This window comes from Diorhabda carinulata, chromosome 7 (assembly GCF_026250575.1).
Source record: "Diorhabda carinulata isolate Delta chromosome 7, icDioCari1.1, whole genome shotgun sequence".
Classification (NCBI taxonomy): Eukaryota; Metazoa; Arthropoda; class Insecta; order Coleoptera; family Chrysomelidae; genus Diorhabda; species Diorhabda carinulata.
Genome location: NC_079466.1, coordinates 20,705,614 through 20,725,761, shown reverse-complemented (window position 1 = coordinate 20,725,761; position 20,148 = coordinate 20,705,614). Strand labels below are relative to the sequence as shown.

The 20,148-nt window shown below is 31.5% G+C and overlaps 1 protein-coding gene across 1 annotated transcript; it reads left to right on the top strand.

The window, feature by feature from the left end:
* Positions 1 to 1,257: 1,257 nt before the first annotated feature.
* LOC130896323 (girdin) lies at positions 1,258 to 20,148 on the top strand. Its single transcript, XM_057804329.1, has 16 exons — positions 1,258 to 1,481; positions 1,537 to 1,953; positions 2,286 to 2,527; positions 2,592 to 2,673; positions 2,730 to 3,035; positions 4,450 to 4,884; positions 5,179 to 5,493; positions 7,048 to 7,378; positions 7,496 to 7,746; positions 9,668 to 9,955; positions 10,034 to 10,234; positions 11,404 to 11,642; positions 12,715 to 12,790; positions 13,141 to 13,396; positions 14,277 to 14,562; positions 14,714 to 20,148. Exons 1-16 carry the CDS (start codon positions 1,425 to 1,427, stop codon positions 14,733 to 14,735), a joined length of 3,804 nt encoding a protein of 1,267 aa, XP_057660312.1. The 5' UTR covers positions 1,258 to 1,424; the 3' UTR covers positions 14,736 to 20,148.

The following is a 20,148-nucleotide window of genomic DNA, read 5'->3' as shown; positions in this document are numbered from 1 at the left end:
CTTTTATTTTTAGAGGTTGGTCAATTACAACAATTTCTTCCACTAATTTAATATTTTCTGGAGTAGTCAACGTCACATGGCCTTCCGCGGGTAGTCATTTTCTAATTATTCTAGTCCCCAGCGAAACAAGTTGGATCGTAAACATCCTCCATTCTGTTTTTGATTTGTGTTGTTGTTAATGTTTCTTCAGTCAAATATGTTATAACATCCCGAAACTCAATTGACATTTGTCGTTCGACCTCTACTATAATAAAGTGAATTGAAGTAGCTAGTTTAAACTTTGGGTAAAGCTTCTTGAGACTTGCCACTAACACGTGCTATTTCTGCAAACACACTCTATTTACTAAAATTGAGGCCAAGAACTCATAGAGCGCACTACATATATCATTTCAATTGAAATAACATTGCATGATAAATTAATAATATGAAAATTGAAAAACTGAGTACAGATTTATTACTTTCGATGTTAAATTTTATAAGCAAAATTAGTTGGACAGCTAATTCCGGTTTTGTTGGGCAGAAAAGTGAATTTTTGTCGATTATTTTAATCAGTTATGAACTACTCAAATCATAGCTAATTGCAATTTTTTTCTACACACCATTTCCATTCAATAGGAGATATAAAAGAGTAATACAATTCTTAATTATGCGTTGAAAGTATGTATCGTGAAATTAATCATTTATATGAGTAAATTATTTTAAAAAATACAAAAATAGAATAATGTAATGTAATTTGGATGACTAAAATATAATTTGTATTTCAATTAATTATTTCCTGTACTGGGTTATATGATTTGAGATTGCGAACATATCAATTAAAAAATATTACATATATATACAAACCTGGGATACTTCTTAAAATAGAAAATAATATTCGCACTAAATTGCAAAATGATGAATATTTGATAAACACTAGTTATTACAATTTGAGAGAAATCTAAATAGCTGTAGTGTACTAGTTCCAAAATAGTTTCCGTAGAGCTTAATTCATTGGATTTTCAGATTGTTTTTGTTCATTTACAATTATTTGTTGTATACATAGACATCTATCGAATAGAAGCTAAAACTAATAATAGTTCTAAGCTCATAGCTTTATTGAAAAATCAAAATTTATTAACATTTAAAAAAGAAATCTTTAAAAAAGGGGAAAGGAAACTATAGAAATTATATACTACCACCATCTGTTAAACATAAAAGTAAGATGTGAAATCGTCACCTATAATCTACTTACATCGTTCGAAAATAGATATCACCACATAATAACGTATGACGAGTGACAAGCATTGTTAAAAATCATTTAAGTTTTGTTGTTTAGTAATTTACATGAATTCCCTTTTATTTTATAAATCATGCGTAACAATGCTCAAAGCCGCAAACAATTTCTATAACCATCTAATCTCTAGATCTAGACTAGATTTCAAACTATGGCAGCAGCGGCATGTGATATAGAAGAGTTCCTGACTGGTCCTCTCGTAAAATGGGTACGAAATTGTTTTTGTAAATGAAATATTTAAATAATCATTCATTTATTTGAAGATATCTACATGTGTAAAGAAACCTGAAAGCCTTCAAGTTTATGAAACTTTTTTTGACGGCTCACCAGTAAATGAAGTGCTTCTTCAAATCGACCCCGAACCATCTCAACCAGTGCCTTCAATATCGAATTTACAAGGACTTAGTATAACAGCAGCTAGGACGAAAATCTTCCACTGTATAATCAAAAATATAAGAGCAGTCTATGAAGATGAATTGGGACAAATCGTTATCAAAGTACCTGATTGTGTGGTACTGGGTAGAGCCCCTGCATCACAAACCGCCCTAGAACAGTTAAAGTTACTAATATTACTGCTCTTAGGATGTGCAGTACAGGGACCAACAAAGGAACTCTTTATTTCTAAAATAAAAGAATTGTCTGTAGATGATCAGCATGATATTGTCGAATGTATTAAAAGAGTAAGTATGTTTGATTCCTATAATTTGATGTTTCCATTATACACTAATGGTCCATTTTTTTTACTCACACCATAATCCATTCATTAAATTTCAAAATAAAATATATTGAAAAATGGGTCATTTCATATCAAATCAACATGGGATGTAAACATGACCCTCTCAAAATTTAACGAAATTTGGTATGAATATCTCAAATGGTTTAAAAATTACAGATATCTGAAATTATTTTTTTTGTTATGTATCAATCAAACTATAGGGTGGGCAAAAACTTTTGATCAGTAGTGTGAGTTAAAATAAATATTCTTGTATCCAAAATTTGACAATAATTTCAGGTTACTGAAGATCAAAGTATAGTTCTTACTCAAGATTGGATGGATCAGGAACCGCAGAAGCTGTATTTTCACATTAGAACCCTCACTGGTGAAAGGGATAAAATGGTTCAACAATGGGTTATTGATTTAGGACAGGAGACCAATCCCATACAAAGCTTGAGTGATCAAGGAGTTGAATCAAATCATTTGGCAGTTGAACTTGCAGATTGGAAAGCTCGTATGAGGAAACAAAGACAAGAGTTGTATGTTGATTAGAATACTTTTTTCCATTAAAATAATTTCTTCTCATTTTAATTTTATTCGCAGAGAGGAAAAGACTGAAATTTTAGCAGAATGTAAAGAAGAGTTAGAGCACGTGAAGAGTTTACTGGTAAAGCTCAGGTTAGAAGTAAGTTAACACACAGTTATTCTTTCAATCATATAATAATCTTTATATAATTCTAGAATACTGAATTACTAACAGAAGCTAGAAGAGTTAAGGCATATAGAGACGAAGTGGATTCTATGAGGGAAAAAATTGAAAGGGCGGACAGACTGGAAATTGAGGTACAAAGATATAGAGAAAGACTTGCAGACTCGGAATTTTATAAAGTTAGGGTAGATGAGTTAAGAGAAGATAATAAAGTACTCTTAGAAACTAGGGAAATGCTAGAAACACAATTAGCTCGAGCAAGACAAAGAAGTGATCATGTACTAGAATTGGAAGCTGAATTGTTGTCAGCTAAGCAAGCAATCAATGACGTTGTACTCGTAAGTAAAGAAATATTGTCAAAACTTTTATGACATGTATATGATGGTGTATGGTGGTTAACACTTATACTGCCATGTGTATTATTTAGTAAAAGCTGTGTCAGACACTTTTGGTGTATTTTGAGTCAATCCATCTGAAGTGATCTAATGAGGGTCGACAATTTTTTATATGTAATTTTATACAATTAGGACCTCAAAACAGTTTTTTATAATATATAAAATATTTCTATTTCTAGCATAATGAGACTTAAAACCTCATTTCTATAAAATCCCCTGTCGAAATAAGGTCCTCACAACATTTTCTCTAAAACAAGCACTAATGCCTTAAAATTGTCAATTAATTTTGAACAAAGTGCCCTTTTTAAGGCCTAGTTTTACAAATGAAGGAATCAAATGCCATAACTAATGATTTTTTATGCCATAACTGATGATTTTTTTTCTATAAGATATTGTAAAATGAATTCGGTCTACTTAATTTTTTATAAATGTTTGAAAATCAATGTATGTGTTTTTGTACTGCTATTCCCTTTTAATTTTCTTCTCCATATATTTCTCCTATCGGAAATGTTTTGGTCAAAACAGTTTTTCTATTCTTTCTACACGTTCCCATGCAATGAGTATATCAGTTTAGTAAAGTTAGCGCTAAAGTTACACTTTTATAAAATATATATAAAAAGGTCCGACCTTTACCTAGAAGCCCTTAATAAAGATTCATGACAACACTTTTTCCTAAACCAACTTGTTTATTTCCTTCCTGCAATTCCCTGTGTATGCCTTTGAATATTTTCCAAATTTTGCAACAGACCAATCCAAATTGATATGCCAGAAAACCTCTTTATCTGTTCTAAATTTTATGCATACTGGTTTGCTTCTACAATGATCAATTGAAAACTGCCTCGTTTACAAATAGCCGAAAAGCATCTCAAGGAGTCATTTAAGGATTTAAATTGATTTATGGTCCAACATTTCCAATGAACTGCAGATGTTTTTGTTCACCAACATATGGTCTCCATAGATGTTTTTCTTTACTTTTGTCATCATTTTTTTTTCTTGGCTCTTCTCTGACTCTAATGTTGTATATACAGAACACAAATGGCACGATATCTAATCGTTCATTTAGGTACCAATAACGACTATGTTTTATGTAAAATACAGGATCTGTAAAATTGGCGCTAGCCCTAGCTTGCCACCAATAAAGTGACTAGTGAAGTTAAGATGCTGGTGTCAGTAATTTATGACAATGTGATAGTTAAAGATTGAATGTAAAAATAGTAATAAAAGTGTCTGATCTATAACCTAATTAATAATAAAAAAACTTTAAGAATATCCAAATTTATGTCAAATGTTTTATATCTAAAATAATCTCTGATGTAATATTAAATTCCCACGTTTGAGAAAAACTCCATCTTCCTAGGAAAGAGATGCAGCCAAAGATAAAATTCAAGAACTCCTGGACGAAAATATTCAACTACAGCAATTTCAGAAATCTGCTCTCCAAGATTCCACATGTTTAAATGCTTCTTTAGATTCGGATTTGGAGGAAAGTAATTCTGGAGATAACAGTTTATCAGAACAACTAACAAGCAATGCGCAGGCGCGTGCTTTGAAATTGGAACTGGAAAATAAACGTTTATTAACATCTATTGAAGCGTTGAAAGAAAACAGTTTCTTAGAAAGTGCTAGTAAAATTTTAGAACTTGAAAAAGAGAAGAAAAAATTATCTGTACGATGTGAGCAATTGGAAGAAAATTGTGAACGGTTGACCCAACAAAAAGCAGAACTGGAAAATTTGTTCAAAAATGCTATTCAAGAGACTAGAAAGCTCCAGGATTCTTTGGATACACAAAAAGTAAGTAAACTACAATTATTTGTTATAAAATTTGGTATTTATATCTACTTTTGAAAATAACTTGAAAAATTCCTTAAAATGTAGTTATCGAATCCAAGTTGCATTCACTTAAAATGTACTGCAAACTTTAGAATGAAAATATTCCAATAATAATATTTCAAGCAAGATCTACTAAAAAGCTTTTTGAGCTGCAGGTCCGGGCCCCCAGCTCTGATTAAAAACAATTAAATGAAAGTTTAGGAAGGATGTAATGAAGTTTATGTAGCTTTCTACTCAATATTTTTGTATATATAGGTGATATCAGACAGACAAAATCAAGAACTCAACAACGAAAGGTTACGCATTGGTGAAATGGAAAACAACATTGACAATGTAACAAAAGAAAAACAAAGGATACAATTATTATGTGATACAATCAAAAAAAGGGCAGACGATGCTGAAAAATCCCTTACAGAAGTAACAGGACAACTGCTAACTTTACAAGCAGAATCTGAGAAATGGAAAGAATTTGAGAGAGCTACTAGTCAGATGAAAGAAAAAGTAGAAACCTTAGAAAAAGAGAATATGAATATGAATAAGGATATTGGAAAACTTAAGGAGGCTTTAGAGGTTAGTTTATACAGTTTTCATATTATGATGTTCTTCTTATTTATTTAAACAGTTTGTAAACGATGGAGTGAATTTATACACATGATGTATCTTACTTATGGAATTTATCTACAAACTTACACTAAATACACTAAACTATCCATTAACACTTATTAATAAAAATTTATATAATTTATTGGTTTAATTATTACTATCCTAATGTGTTCACAATGACATTGAATTATTCACTGACTTTGGCTGCTAAACTCTCGTTTATTTATATCCAATAGTTTTCTAGTGAATTCAGACCTCTGGAGTGCCCTAATACAAAGGCCTTTTTAGAAATTATCTCCATAAAAACAGTCATAACATAATGTAAACAGCTAACAAAGGTGAACAAATCTAACAAAAAGTACCCAGCACTTCCGTCAAACTTTCGCATATATCAACATAATAGAACAGGACCTGCTCCACGGTCTATATCATTGAGCGAGTTCGTAATAATATATTCCGTTTATTTTTGTATAAGTATTTCTGTAGTTGATCTGAATGTATCTTTCAGCTTGAGGGTATATAATACAAAACAATATACAAGTACAAGATACAGTCGATTGCTTGTTAGAAACGTATCTGAAATTTCATGCTTCAACTTTGAGTAGTTGAGTAGAGTAAATATGTATTTTTAGGCTTTCTTAAATTTTTATTTCAGTTTAACATGCCTCAACAGCACTGGTCGTTGACACGTATAAACAATAATATGATACATAAGTCGAATTAAGGACTGTTACAAAATCTATTATAATGCATAAATTAATTATATTTTCTTATATAATTTGATAGCTTTAAGAAACTCTAGGATTTTTTTAGTTCTGTTAAGTGTCTCTTTTAGGATCAAACTGATGATATACGGTGGAGGTGTCTGCAGTCAGTGAGGATGTGCTTAACAGACACAAGAATGTGACAACTTTGGCAGGCAGGAGGACTTTCTGACGATATCAAATAGCCGTGTGTGTGTTTTGTGTGGTTGATGCGGAATCTTATTGTCACATCTTCTCTCCTACTCAAAATGTTTAGGGGCAGGTCAGAAGTAGATGGGTGGATGTTACGTAATGCTGTATTACTCTTGTTTCATATATCGCGCCAAGATTCTTGAATGAGGTTTTTGAAGTTGGTCGGTGATTATGGTTATAATTGAGAGTCAGTACATATGGTAATATGTTTATGGGGAGGAAAGATGTGTTTGAAAGCTTGAAGGATACTGTATAATTCACCAGTGTAAACACTAGACTTCAAAAGTAACCAACACCCACCCAATTACACCATTTGGTTTTTCCAGCCTTTTATGGATCACTAGTTCATATTAAGTTAGAAAGATCAGTGTAATTTTGTAAATGTGATTGTTAGTGTAGGGGGAAAAGGCAGTATAACTATACATGTAATTAATTTCTCTCTGAAGAAATATTAAACCTTGTTTGAATAATAACCTTATGCTACTATTAATTTGTCCCATTTACCTTAAACTTCTCTTAATAAATTAATTTTATTCATTTTTTTTCCATAATTTGAATTTTGTAGGTGAAAGATGTCATCGTCGATCAACACATGGAAAAAATAGAGAAACAAGAAAAAGACATCGAACGACTAACAAAAGATAATGAAGAATTAATTGCGCAAATAGATAAATTTTTAGAATTGGAAAAGAAAGCTCAAGAATTGCTATCCCAAGTGTCGGTGAATACAGAAACTATTTCGACATTGCAAAAAGATCTTATCAATGAAAAAGTTACTAGTGAAAAATTGAAAAATAATTTGGATAAACTAGGTCTCAATGCGGATATTTTGGATAATGATGTGTCTTTTGTAATCGAAAAGATGTTGAATAACAACGAATTATTGAAAATTATAGGTGAGGGATTCATACCATAATCAAAAATACTTATTTCATTAATAAATGAAAATATTTCAACTATTGAATCATCGAATAGAATCAATAATATCATTTTACTCATTTTTTCTTTAATAGGACCTATGGTCAAGGACATTTTGGGCGAAACTGAAATAGTTAGACAAACTGCTACAGAAGAACGAGATAATCAATGCGAAAAACTCTTAGCTGAAATATCAAATCTCCAGATATCTAACGATATACTCCAAAATGAAAACGCTAAGTTGAAAGTTGATATCTCAACTCTAAAATCTCAGATTAATTCATTGCAAACTCAACAAACAGCTTTACAACTTGCCAATAGCCAGTTAGTAGCAGAAAAGGATGAAGTTAGTATTATTTATCAAATAGAACTAATTGTATTAATAAGAATAATTTGATACGTATTATTTTAAATACCAGATGGGAGGAAGCAACTGATAATATTTTTCTGAAAATTTGTTTACAGGTGTTGTGTACCAAGACTGTAACGTCATTATCTACAACAGGTCAAATTTTTTTGCTTTTCAATAAATTTCCATATACATTGCAATTTGAATGAGTTGAGTAATGGTGTTATGAATGGATCTGGGTCTATCTGTAGTGTATGGTCAATAAAATCCATCACTCATTGAACTCTGTAAACTTGTGTATTTTTAATTGTTATTTTCATAATTCTCACTATCCCCTGACGACGTTCAACTAGTGTTGATAAAGCTTTAGTACTTGAAGTTAAAAGCTTGTTGAAGATCCTTTTAGGTAGACAGGCCATACACCCCGCTTTTAATGGGGCAGTCCCGTTATTTTAGGCTTTTGGGGTTGTCCCGTTGGTTTACGAAAAGTCCCGGTTTTTTGGCAGTAATACGAAACTTTGAATTACCTATTTAAGTTTTATTAAGTAAGTAAAACTGTTACTTGGTAATTTCTTTTTACACATTCGGTAAATATTTGGGTAAGTTCCATGTTGATGGTTCGAGTGAATTTCGATCATTCTTGTGATTATTTTTACAAAATGCTCATAAAAAACAAAAGTGTATTAAAAAAAAATAGCAGTTCCCACAAGTATTTTTGAAACAAAGAAAAAGAAACACAAAACAATCAGGACATTCAAGTGAAAATGTTGATTGAACTGTCATTGGTATACATGTTGATAGAACATGTATACTAGTATTTAATTGTGAATTTGTTTTATTTTAGGAAAAAAAGTTTGTAAGAGGATATTTTAAAGTTATGTAAATAACTTGTTTTGTATTTTGTTTTGTTGTTAGTGTTGTTAATTTCATAAACATAATAAGTGTTTTGTGTAGTGAATTAAACATCCCAAAAATATTTTACACATTTTGATGTTTTAAAGGGTTTGAAATTTAAATGCAAAATAAATGTTGAAATTTCCGGCAGATTTGAGCTCTTTCCTGTACCCTATACCTCAACCGCAAAAATAATCTGTCTGCCCCATTTTTGAACAAAGTTTTTATTTATGGCCAGCCTTCTTATAGGTTTTCTCTTCAAATAAGATAATTAATTTTCCCCTGAGTAAGCATGATTTATATCTTTTAAACGTTGAGCTAACCTGTATTGGAAGAGTTTTCTTTCTTAATTTTTTCTAAAATATGGAAAATTTATGTGACAATGGCATTGTCATTGTAATCAGTGCTATAATTTTGTTTATCAAGACATTAGAGATTGATTTAAATTTTCTTTTATTCACATTTTTTTGCCATAAAGATTATTTCTAGTAATTATATACTATAATAAATTGAAGTATTTGCTTTTCCACATTGCTTTTTCACATTTTTATCAAAATATGAGAAATTTAGTGGCATTTTTGATATACAACATCTTTGAGATACATTTTTTACAGAAAGTAAAGCAACTGCGCAAAATTTTAGTAAGTAATGAGTGCTATTATAATCTGTGTAATTGTACTGTGGACACATTGCATGGCTAACAACGTCTTGGTTTGTTTAACAATCGTTTTAAAGTTTTAAAATACTCATGTACAGTTAGGGTTCATGCCAGCATGGCGACATGCGACAATTGTCGCAAATCATGATGATTTTAATAACATTTTCAGAAACCTAAAGTTTTTTAATATGTTTAAGATGTCTTAGAAGAGTTTTAAATGCCTTAGTTACATCAATGAAGCAGTCAGCAGCAATGTCAATTAATTTAACTTAATTATTTTGTTTTCGAACAGTAACAAACTAACTGATTGATTTGTACCATTTCAGTATTTAATTACACAATTTTATTTAAATTCTTGTCTTTTAGTTATGTAAGAAACAACAAATCCAAAACAAACAGCACGACACTTTATTGTTAGATCAAGTCACTCTGAGAACCATACATGAACAACTCAGTTTAGAATATGAAGAAGCTAAAACCGAGCAAGAAAATCTTAAAAAGATTGGTAGAGATTTGAGATCGGAAATGAGAACAGTAAAAGAGAAAAATAGTAACCTTGAAAGTAAAATTATTGATTTAGAAGCTGAAAAAGAAATATTGAAGAACGATGCAAAAAGTTTGGCAAATTTGAGAGCAGAGCATTCTAAATTGAAGGTAAAGAATTTTTTAATTTTAACTTTGTTATATATTTTTGGGTCACAACTAATTCCTAATTTCATCTTCTTCTTTTAGGACGATTTTAGAAATCTCTTCACTGCAAGCGAACGTCTAAAACAAGAGTACAGGGCAGTACAAGAGGAATTGAAGAGTCTTCGAACGGAATCGCGAAATTTGAGACTTGGTCGAACGGAAATGCAGGGAGAGCTCAACCTTAGATCGGACAGAATGGCCAGTCAGCAATTGGAAAATGCCAAACTTCAACAAAAATGTGATGTATGTTTTTTATAGGGTAGCTCACTAAGTTTTTATTATTTATTAACATAAATCAAAAATTTTCTCTCAAACGTTTCTAAAATTTTCGTCTAGCCATTTCCCTTCCATCATGTGCTTCTCGTGTAGCCATTCTTATTATCTCTCTACTATTCTCGTAGGCTCCCAAACATAGAACACCTTTTTACAGAAGAAAGATAAGTAACTAGTAAACTATTCCTCATAAGATATTCCACTTGTTGAACTCAGTCATATCCATGTCGATCTGATCTTCTTTTCAACTGCTGATCGATTCCATCAGCATCTTCATTAGGCTGTCTTGCTTCCAAACAGCAAGTCATTTGGCACTACACAACAGCTGTCCGACTTAAAACCTCTTTGACTGCAGCTTTATTGGATTTCCTCAAATTAGAATCAAAGCTTCCTTTGTATGTCAAAGAAATGTAGTGATTATCACTCCTCTAGAATTTTTGTCACTATTGTAATTTACTAAATCGTTATTATGATATCTATACTTATACCTGGTACTCTTCTTGGAAACGTCATGACTATTCACGCATTCCTTACACTTTCTTCGTCTGAAGTCACTGTTGCTGACTGTTGAATCATCGATTCCATTACCATTATTGCCAAATCGCCTCTAAATTGATCTGAAGTAGTTACACTGTCTAAAAACAAATTACATAGAGACATCCCACATTTAAAAACCAGCCCTTATCAATATGGGAGCCATCTCCCTATCTCCATTGATACCTTTGGATTTCAATTCTCTGTTCCAGCTCTCTTCAGAGCTCTGCTATGAATACCAATTCATAATATACAAGAGTTTCAATATACTCACATCCCCCATCCACCACTCAGTTTGACAGGCTTGTCTAACCTTTGAGGGTTATGGCATGTCTCCAACCATATGACTCCACTTGAAATGTTATTCTTCTTCTTAATCCGCGAGTGAGGGATTTCCATTGTATGCTAGGATCTTATCAGTAGCTGTGTGTGTCTCCAAGATTGTCAGGTCAACGGTTAGTTCATTGTCCCTAAGCCCTTCCCCCTAAGTCCAGCGATCCAGCGCATTTCTATCGCCGTTTCGCCAGCCAGCTTATAAAGTGCCTTATACCATTCCACATATTTTGGTCTAACATAATATAAAAATTTACAATACAAATTTTTAGATGCTATTTGAAATGAACCAATCTTTGGATTCCGATAGACGGGCACTGATGGATCATGTATCTCAACTTCTTTCTCAATATCATTCTCTGTTGACACATTCTTTGGAAGACAAACAACACTACCACATAGAAGAGAAGTTGTATACGGATAAAGTTAACAATTTATGTAGACAAAAAGAGAAACTTGAAGAGAAAATAATGGAGCATTACAGGAAACTGGATAATGCTTCTTCAAAAAAGTAAGATGGCTTCTTTTCTATTTATTTTAGAATATTGTTGAAGTTGAGCTTTGAAACATTACTTTCTATTTAACCCTAATATTTTTAAATATAGTTTGTACATACTTTTGCCTTCCGTAACACTGAAACTGTCATTCTGCTTTCTTTTTAAGGATAGATTTTTTGTTTTTGATCGTCTTAGACCTATATTTCCACAACTGGCTCATCTTTTCCTAAAATATCTTCAATTTTCCTCTTCAGGTTGAGTTGCAAAGTTTGGATGCTTAGTCTCTGACGATACCAAAGTGTCATTAGATCCTCACATACTTTCTTTGTGAAATCTCGCCTTGTAACTGTTTTTTCATTTACCCTTACGGTATTATGTACATATATGACATATGCATTCACAAGGCAAGCTCATACCTCACGGCTTTTAACTTAGGAACGCGGAGCACGACCTTTACCAACCTAATCCACGTTTAGAATTAGTTAAGGGCTCAATCTTTTACATTGCAAAAAAATACCATTATACTCTGTAAACAACTTCTATTCTAATAATAATATTTAATTTAGGGCATGATGCATACTGGTTTAATTTTGCTATGGACTTATATACTAATTATTACCTATTACTATTACCAATAATTTTGTTACTCATTGTGGTTTTCTTCTGTTTATTGAAATTTTATTTTATTTGTATCTTTATTTGGTTATTTTTATGTTTTTTTAGTTTTTACAAGCTTTTGTCTACAAATTGTAACAATTTTTTGACAATAAAGTATTTCTCTCTCTCTCTTAGTAGGTAGCAGGTTATACAATCCAGAAAAGTATTCACTTAACTTGGATGTTCATGGAAATCTTTTATTAATTTGTATGGAAAATTATACATAAAGGCTCCAATAAATCATTTACTTGAAAAAACTGACAATCTTACTTTGGATTTGACAATAAAAAAACTTAATATTTTTTTCTAACAAGAGAATACAAAGTTCACTACAGTAGTGCTCTTCAAGAATTATTCAGCATTATACATAATCCTAAGCGCTCCAAATACCAAATGAACTACACAAAATCTAATTATTTATTATTTCAGAAAAGGTTTTGGTGCTACCCTAGTCCGAAGAGTTAGAAAAGCTGGTTCAGACATTATTAATAAAGTCCCTAGTAGGGTGAGTAGAACTATTCAAGTTTAATTAACTATAGTTCATTTTGACATTAAATTAGTACATTTCAATTATATAATAATAATTTATCCACAGTATATGTTCAGTTTATTGTTTACAAACATTTCTTATATTTTTACCAGTTTTCTATATTGCTGTAGTTTTGAGACTAATAAAGACAGTGACATGCATCAATCATGGTATGATTACTATTTTGAACAAGTTTCTAGTTCAAGAAATACTAGAGAAGATTCATTTAAGTATAATTAATATATAGAGATATTTTTTTCAAAACTCTACTTCCAATAAAAAATTATTTTGTCAAACTAGTCAATATAAAAATCTATTTTTTCTAGAATCGCCGGTCTTGGCACGAGGATACTGCAGCTAGATTGACTCAATCTCAATTGACATTATTAAATGATGGTTCAGGTGAATCGAATGGAAATAATTCCGACAATAGTAACGAAGAATCAACTGTTCAACGATCAGAACCATTTAAACGAAGTGTATCTGGAGGAGGAAGCCTACACGGACACAAACCAAGAGACGAAGTAGCTTTAAGAAGATCTTCCTATAGAGATTTGGCCTCCCATAGAAATAGTGTTGCTGGTAAGTTTATTCCTTAATTTTCTGTGTTAAATCTGTTGCCTATAGTGGGTTCAGAGGGAAAGAACCATTTTGTTAATAAATATATGGGTTATATTCTAATGAAGTTAAAGGAGGAATATGAGAAAGTAGGATTTGAAATAAATTTTGAAAAACAGAATATATTGCACTATCGGATGAAACAGTTATTAACCTAGAAGTAGATGAAAACTTGATATTGGAAAAGGTAGTTAAACTCAAACATCTAGGATTTGTCATCGCAAAGGATCCAAGAACGAAAGAAAAAATAATCATGTGATAAATCTCAACCGATTTGACAATTGTAAGCTATAAATAAACCACTACAAGTGAACCCCTACTCCTTTAAAAAAAATCCCCGCTCCAGGACCCTGGGCAAAGATCGACAAAGAGAAGGCGGACTTGCAAAACACCTAGCGGAAATTTTCACACCTAATGATAATATAGATGACCAAAAAATAATGAAATCCCTAGTTCACAACTCCGACACTATAGAGCTGACAGAGATGTTTACTCTTAAGCAAATTAAAAAAGAAATATCCCGTTCAAATAACAAAAAATCGCCAGTATCTGACTAAATAAGCAAAAAAATACAGAAAGAATTTTCCCAAAAAGGTATAATAATGCTAACCATAATAACCAAACCCCCCATAAAATATAATTTCATATCCATTTCCCATATAAATCTAATCTAGACTCTAATGTCTTTCATACTATTTTAGTTTTTTTCGTAATAATTTCTGAAAGTGATCCTTTCTATTTGGGTATGTATTTGTAGTTTATTTTCACCATTCTGATTACCTGAATATCTTTTTTAGTTTGCTGCGATATTTCTATTTAAATACGAATTCCAATTTTTTTTCAGGCGATCAGGTGTTTGTGCAGGATCCTAACTTAAGTTTGGGTTCGGTAGGTACTCGCCGTACCGTTTATCTTTCAGAAGAAGACAGTACCCCAGTACCACCTCTATCTCAAAATAATCGTACTTCTAATACTCCTCCTTTATTAGTGTACAATAGAATATCGACAGTGATTGGAGAACCTCAACGTGTATCCACGCCTCAACCTCAACTCTCCGATGATGTTAATAAAGAAACAACTAACGGTGAAAAAGAAAAAATCCCGAAAAATGCAAAGGAAACGGCTATCTGGTATGAGTACGGTTGTGTCTAAGGATAGTTAATTTATTTCGAAAAAATAACGTAAAACTAACTAATAAGCATAACTAGAAATTTATCTATAGAAAAATGGTGATGACCTTTTTTTTTGTTTTGTTTTATAACTACGATGATTGGTCTGAAGTCTGAAGCCACTACTAGGATAGATCAGGTACATAATGTGGGTGAAAAAATCCAAGTTACCACATTTTGGAAGATAGGAATGTCTGAAATAATAGAAAACGCAATATTTTCATGTGTTCATGTTTTTTTAAATCTTTACCTGGTGCCACAAAATTTTTAGTTTAGAATATCCAAATTGTGACCAGATAAAAGAGAAGATAATAACAAATTACTTGTTCAAGTAATTTGAGATTTTCTTATATCGTTCTATCTTTGTATGAAAGGTAATTAATTATCATATATTAAGAGAATCATTTACAACGAAATTAATATAAAATTTAATTATACAAAATAACAATTTTTTTTGTTTGAATAACAAAGTTCACAATCATTGTGACAAGAATAGTTTCTACATTTTTTTAACACTTAACCAAATTTGTGATGTTTTTTAATTAATACTACGATTGTGATATTGAAATTAAAACTGAATTAGTGAATGGTATGGTTTCATTTTAAGCGACATTCATTGCATCTTATAAGATATAAAACTGTTTATTTTTAATAGTATAAATTCAACCTTTTCAGTGCTAGTAATCTATAATTTCTGAAATCCATTAGAATGCGTTTACTAGTCTATTTTAGTCAAATGTAGCAGTCATATATGGAAAAGAGCCGGGACAGCTTCACTGATCCGACTATAGGAGGATGTCACAGTGAAAAGGTTTTAAACTGCATAAAGAAAATGTGTTGGTACTTTACTTTTTATTAATTCAGTAAACGGTGTGAATCTCAAGTCTTCCTTTCATTTTTGGATATCGATACTATATTTATGCAAGCAAAACTATACACTTCACTTCAAATATTGTGTATTAGGAGATTAAATTTGCTATTCAAAAGTTAAAGATAACTTAGATATACACTTTACAGACAATTTATTTCATGCATTTGTGTAATATTAACCATTTACATGTATAGGCATATATCAAATGTAGTATTTTATATTAAGACGATTTTTTCCACTTTATTATACAGAAATATGCAAATTAAACTAACATACAAATCAATTCATAATAGTCATTAATTTAATAGCTGCCCCTAAAATCATGCCGCCCTAGGCCCGGACCTCGCAAGCTCAGGCGTAAATCCTTCACTGGTTGCCCTTCGATTTTAAGTTTAAATTTTCTCTTATAAGTTATTCCTTCTTTTGTTGTATATTGTTTTAATCTCTATTTTTCTTAAAAATCTTATTTCTGTACTGTCCTGTGTATTTTGGTCATTGATTCTGTGTCCATATGTTAATATGAGTATGGCTATTTTTTATGTATTTCTGTTTTTATTTGTTTTGGTATTTTCTTTTTAGCTAGAAAGGGTAACTTGATGCGTTGAATTATCTTCCAGTTGCTCCAATCCTCTAGTTTATCTCTTGTATTCTTGTCTTATTTTCAAACTAAGGTATTTGAAGGTTTTATTCCTTGAAATTTGATCTTATGTGTCTTATTATTCCGGTTTATCATCATCTAAGTCTTGTATTCGTTTATTATCATCATCTGTGAACTGTATATTTTTAAGTGCAATCCATCAGAGGGGTCGATCGACGTTCGATGAAGAATAATTCTTCAATATTTATTACCTTATATGGCCAGGAAGATATTTGTTTCAATTATTATTATCGAAAAAAAACTGAGGTGATGGCATAAACTGAATGCACTTCACAGATTCAAATAGATATCTCCAAAAAGTTACCTAAATAAATGTCAAATTTTCTGCACAGAATTTTACAATTACATTATTAACGGTCATGAAACATTCTGTATAATAAAGAGGAAAATATATTAGAATTGATTAGATTTAAGTGTGGAGAAAAAATATTTTATTAGAAAACTAAACATAGAGGTTTTCTATAAAGTCATTACAGCGTATATCCAGTGATTATATATATTATATATATATATTTGTTTTACAGCGTTTCATTTTTGAAAATTGTCTAAAATCGCTAATATATACATAATGTACAACTAACATTTTTATAAAAAAAATATAAAAGAATATACTAAAAAAATTTGGAATGCCATTTTCAGAAAAAGATTAACTAACCTCAATTTGTAATCCACTTTAAACAGTCTCTTAATTAGGTGAATCTATTCAGTGCGACATTTTGTATTTGTCTTAAACTAGTGTCTATTTTCAACCCTATTTAAAAAAAAAATTAATTATAAATGCCTTTGAAACACTTCTCAGGGTAAAAGCCAGAAAAAATAAAATTTGCAATAACGGCAACTTCTGCATAGAATCAATTAGACTTCTCCTGATCTAGAGGCCAGAACTAAATATAACTTCCACTTTTTGCAGGTAATACAAAACCCTTACCTGGGCGTAGCTGCTAAGATACTTCTGCTATTAAAAATTTGCCAGAAACTAAATGTCAAAGGCAATATACCTGTAGTTTCAGTTTATTTAATAACAGAAAACAAAATTTAGGCTATCCAGACTCAGGAGACAGCCCTGCGCACTCTGGATTCAATGTGTGTTGGTGCAAACCTGTTAGTGTTTATTCTCCAATAGCAACGCGACGATGTTCCTTACATTCGTTGGTACTTGCAGGTAGTCTAATACTCAATGGATGAGGGAATGTGGTAGTCGAGTATAGCCACTTTACTATCGCGATTGTTATTATTTTCTTGGATTTCTTGAAACCCGAAATTCTGTTAAAAGCAATCCTTATCTTCAGGTGTCCCTCATGGAAATCGACATCCACTTGTTGATGTCACCCGGTGTTTAGACTAGATATAAATATTTTTCATGAACATATAAGGTTATGAACAAGTCGTGGCAACGTGGTTTTTATTTTGCTAAGCTCTAGTGGTATAATTTTTAGTTATTATTGAAAGAGTGGACGGAGAGTCTACACAAAAATTATTTGGGTTTTATGTTTCCCGTTTGCAGTATTCAAGTATATCAATCTACGGGCAAATAATACTTTTAAACCAACGATTAAAAATCCAGCTTACTAACAAATTATTCAACAATTTTCCTTTGCATACTGTTTCTCTCTCGAATCTCATCACACATTTCCATACAAGCGCCTCATACAACATAATTGAGTGGCCTCCCACATTTGGGGCTCTTACGTGGTCTGTAAACCCCAGCCTCTCATATGCCTAAATATTATATGCATCTGACTGGTACTATTTCGGTGCCGATGTTATCAATTCTCACACGCTATCCCCTATCTCTGCTCCCATTCACTATGATCGTCTAAATCTTCTGTTTTGCAATCTCTAATCCATTTTTTATATACACATATTATTATTATACATTATTCCTTTCATTCATTAAACCTTACGGGTTCTCATTCTCCAGGTATATGAGCAGATCGTCTACAAATGCTATACACCTGGTTTGTCTTCTCATTCCGACCGTAAGTACTTCGTCTTATACATACGTTATAATTCCTCTATTATCAAAGCCCATGATGCCGTGAATAAAGCATTCTTCACGTTTATTCCTATCGCAGCTACCCATCTTTTTTTTTGTTTTCTCAGTCTGTTCTTTCACCCAGCTCACATTTCTTTAACAACTGGATCACCTTATTGAAGAGTGGCGAGAAAAGCACATGGATCTGTATTCCGAGGTTGGAATACATGATGCCGTCTGAGTTTCGGAGGTACGAAGAATATTTTTAGTTTCGTTATAATACATACTGTCAAAGACATTTCAATAAAAAACTTAAAATCTATACTTTATATTCGTGATATTTCTTCTTTAAAGAGTGGCATTCAAAATATTTTTTAGTACCCAATATCTTGCCTGAATATTATCTTGACTAACACGTTACCCAAAACAAATTATTTTTTACTAATAAAACATAGTGTTCATATGAAAAGAAATTATGTTAAAAAATTTAACTTGCTCTTCCGATGTTATGGTTTTATAATTTTCCCTAAAACGCGAACAGTACAAGACATAATTGTAAGAGAATTTTTTCACATCTGCACATTGACTGATTCAAATTTTTTCCTTCAAATAGCAAATCTGCAAAAAAATATTTTGAACCACTGATATTCCTTATAAGTAACTATACGAAATAATTTCATTTATCTAACCAGAGGTTGTAACAAGTAAACAATGGATGCATTCCATGTTTGACCATGTAAATTATAACTAAGTTCGAATTTCGGAACCCTTAGTGATATTCATACCGAACACACTGTTTACATTACCACTACACCAACACTCACAATTACACTGTCTGACAACTGAAGTTAAACTCAGTTAACTGAAAGTAAACCTTCAGAGACTGAAGGTGAACTCAGTTTACGGGAAGTAAAACTTCATAGACTGAAGGTAAACTCAAGTTACTGAAAGTAAACCTTCAGATACTGAAGGTGAACTCAGTTTACTGGAAGTAAAACTTCATAGATTGAAGGTAACTCAGTTTACTGAAAGTAAACCTTCAGTGACTGAAGGTAAACTCAAGTTACTGAAAGTAAACCTTCAAAGACTGAAAGTAAACCTTCAGAGACTGAAGGGTAACTCAGTTTACTGAAAGTAAACCTTCAGTGGCTGAAGGTAAATTCAAGTTACTGAAAGTAAACCTTCAGAGACTGAAGGTGAACTCAGTTTACTGGAAGTAAAACTTCATAGATTGAAGGTAACTCAGTTTACTGAAAGTAAACCTTCAGTGACTGAAAGTAAACCTTCAGAGACTGAAGGGTAACTCAGTTTACTGAAAGTAAACCTTCAGTGGCTGAAGGTAAATTCAAGTTACTGAAAGTAAACCTTCAGAGACTGAAGGTAAACTCAGTTTGCTGAAAGTAAACCTTCAGAAACTGAAGGGATATTAACTGGTGTCTATTAATTTGAAAATTTATATAAATTTACTTCCAAGTAAAATTTTTTTTAATTTGGGAAGAATGTTTCTTGAAAATTATAAAACCTTCATACCAATATTATGTGATTTTATAATCTGCCAAGATTTAACCGACAAGTTACTAATTTTAAGAGTGTTTTTATATACATTACTAGAATAGGTACTAATTATATACAATTATTAACTTATGGCCACTTGCACCGTAAGGTTAACAATGATTTAAATTCAAAAACTGGCTTAATTCTTTTTTTTTTTTAAATTGTACCGTGTGTTAAACAAAGATTTTAGTTGATTTTATGTAGTCAAAATTTTGTGGTGCAGAACCACAGCCGCAGCAGCAACTCTAGACGTACTACTAGTACTCTCCATAACGTACCTAAAGCTACTTAGCACTTTTCTTGTTAAAATAATTGAATAAAATGAGCGTGTCGTTACGTGGCGTGTTACAAAAGTCTACTCAACAATGTATTACGTGAACCGAAGTCGCATGGCGTGGGGTGGCGTTTTGCTAGTGGGTTTTGACCTTAAATGTTGCGGAATGAGTACTTCAGAAGGTTTGGCTATACTATTCATCGTTAGCAAAATAA

Bases quoted from the DNA above. Each gene is read 5' to 3' on its own strand.
- LOC130896323 (XM_057804329.1), top strand. From the start codon at position 1,425: ATGGCAGCAGCGGCATGTGATATAGAAGAGTTCCTGACTGGTCCTCTC. The intron at 1,482-1,536 runs GTACGAAATTGT...ATTTATTTGAAG, and splicing joins CTGGTCCTCTCGTAAAATGG to ATATCTACATGTGTAAAGAA. The intron at 10,235-11,403 runs GTATGTTTTTTA...ACAAATTTTTAG, and splicing joins AACTTCAACAAAAATGTGAT to ATGCTATTTGAAATGAACCA.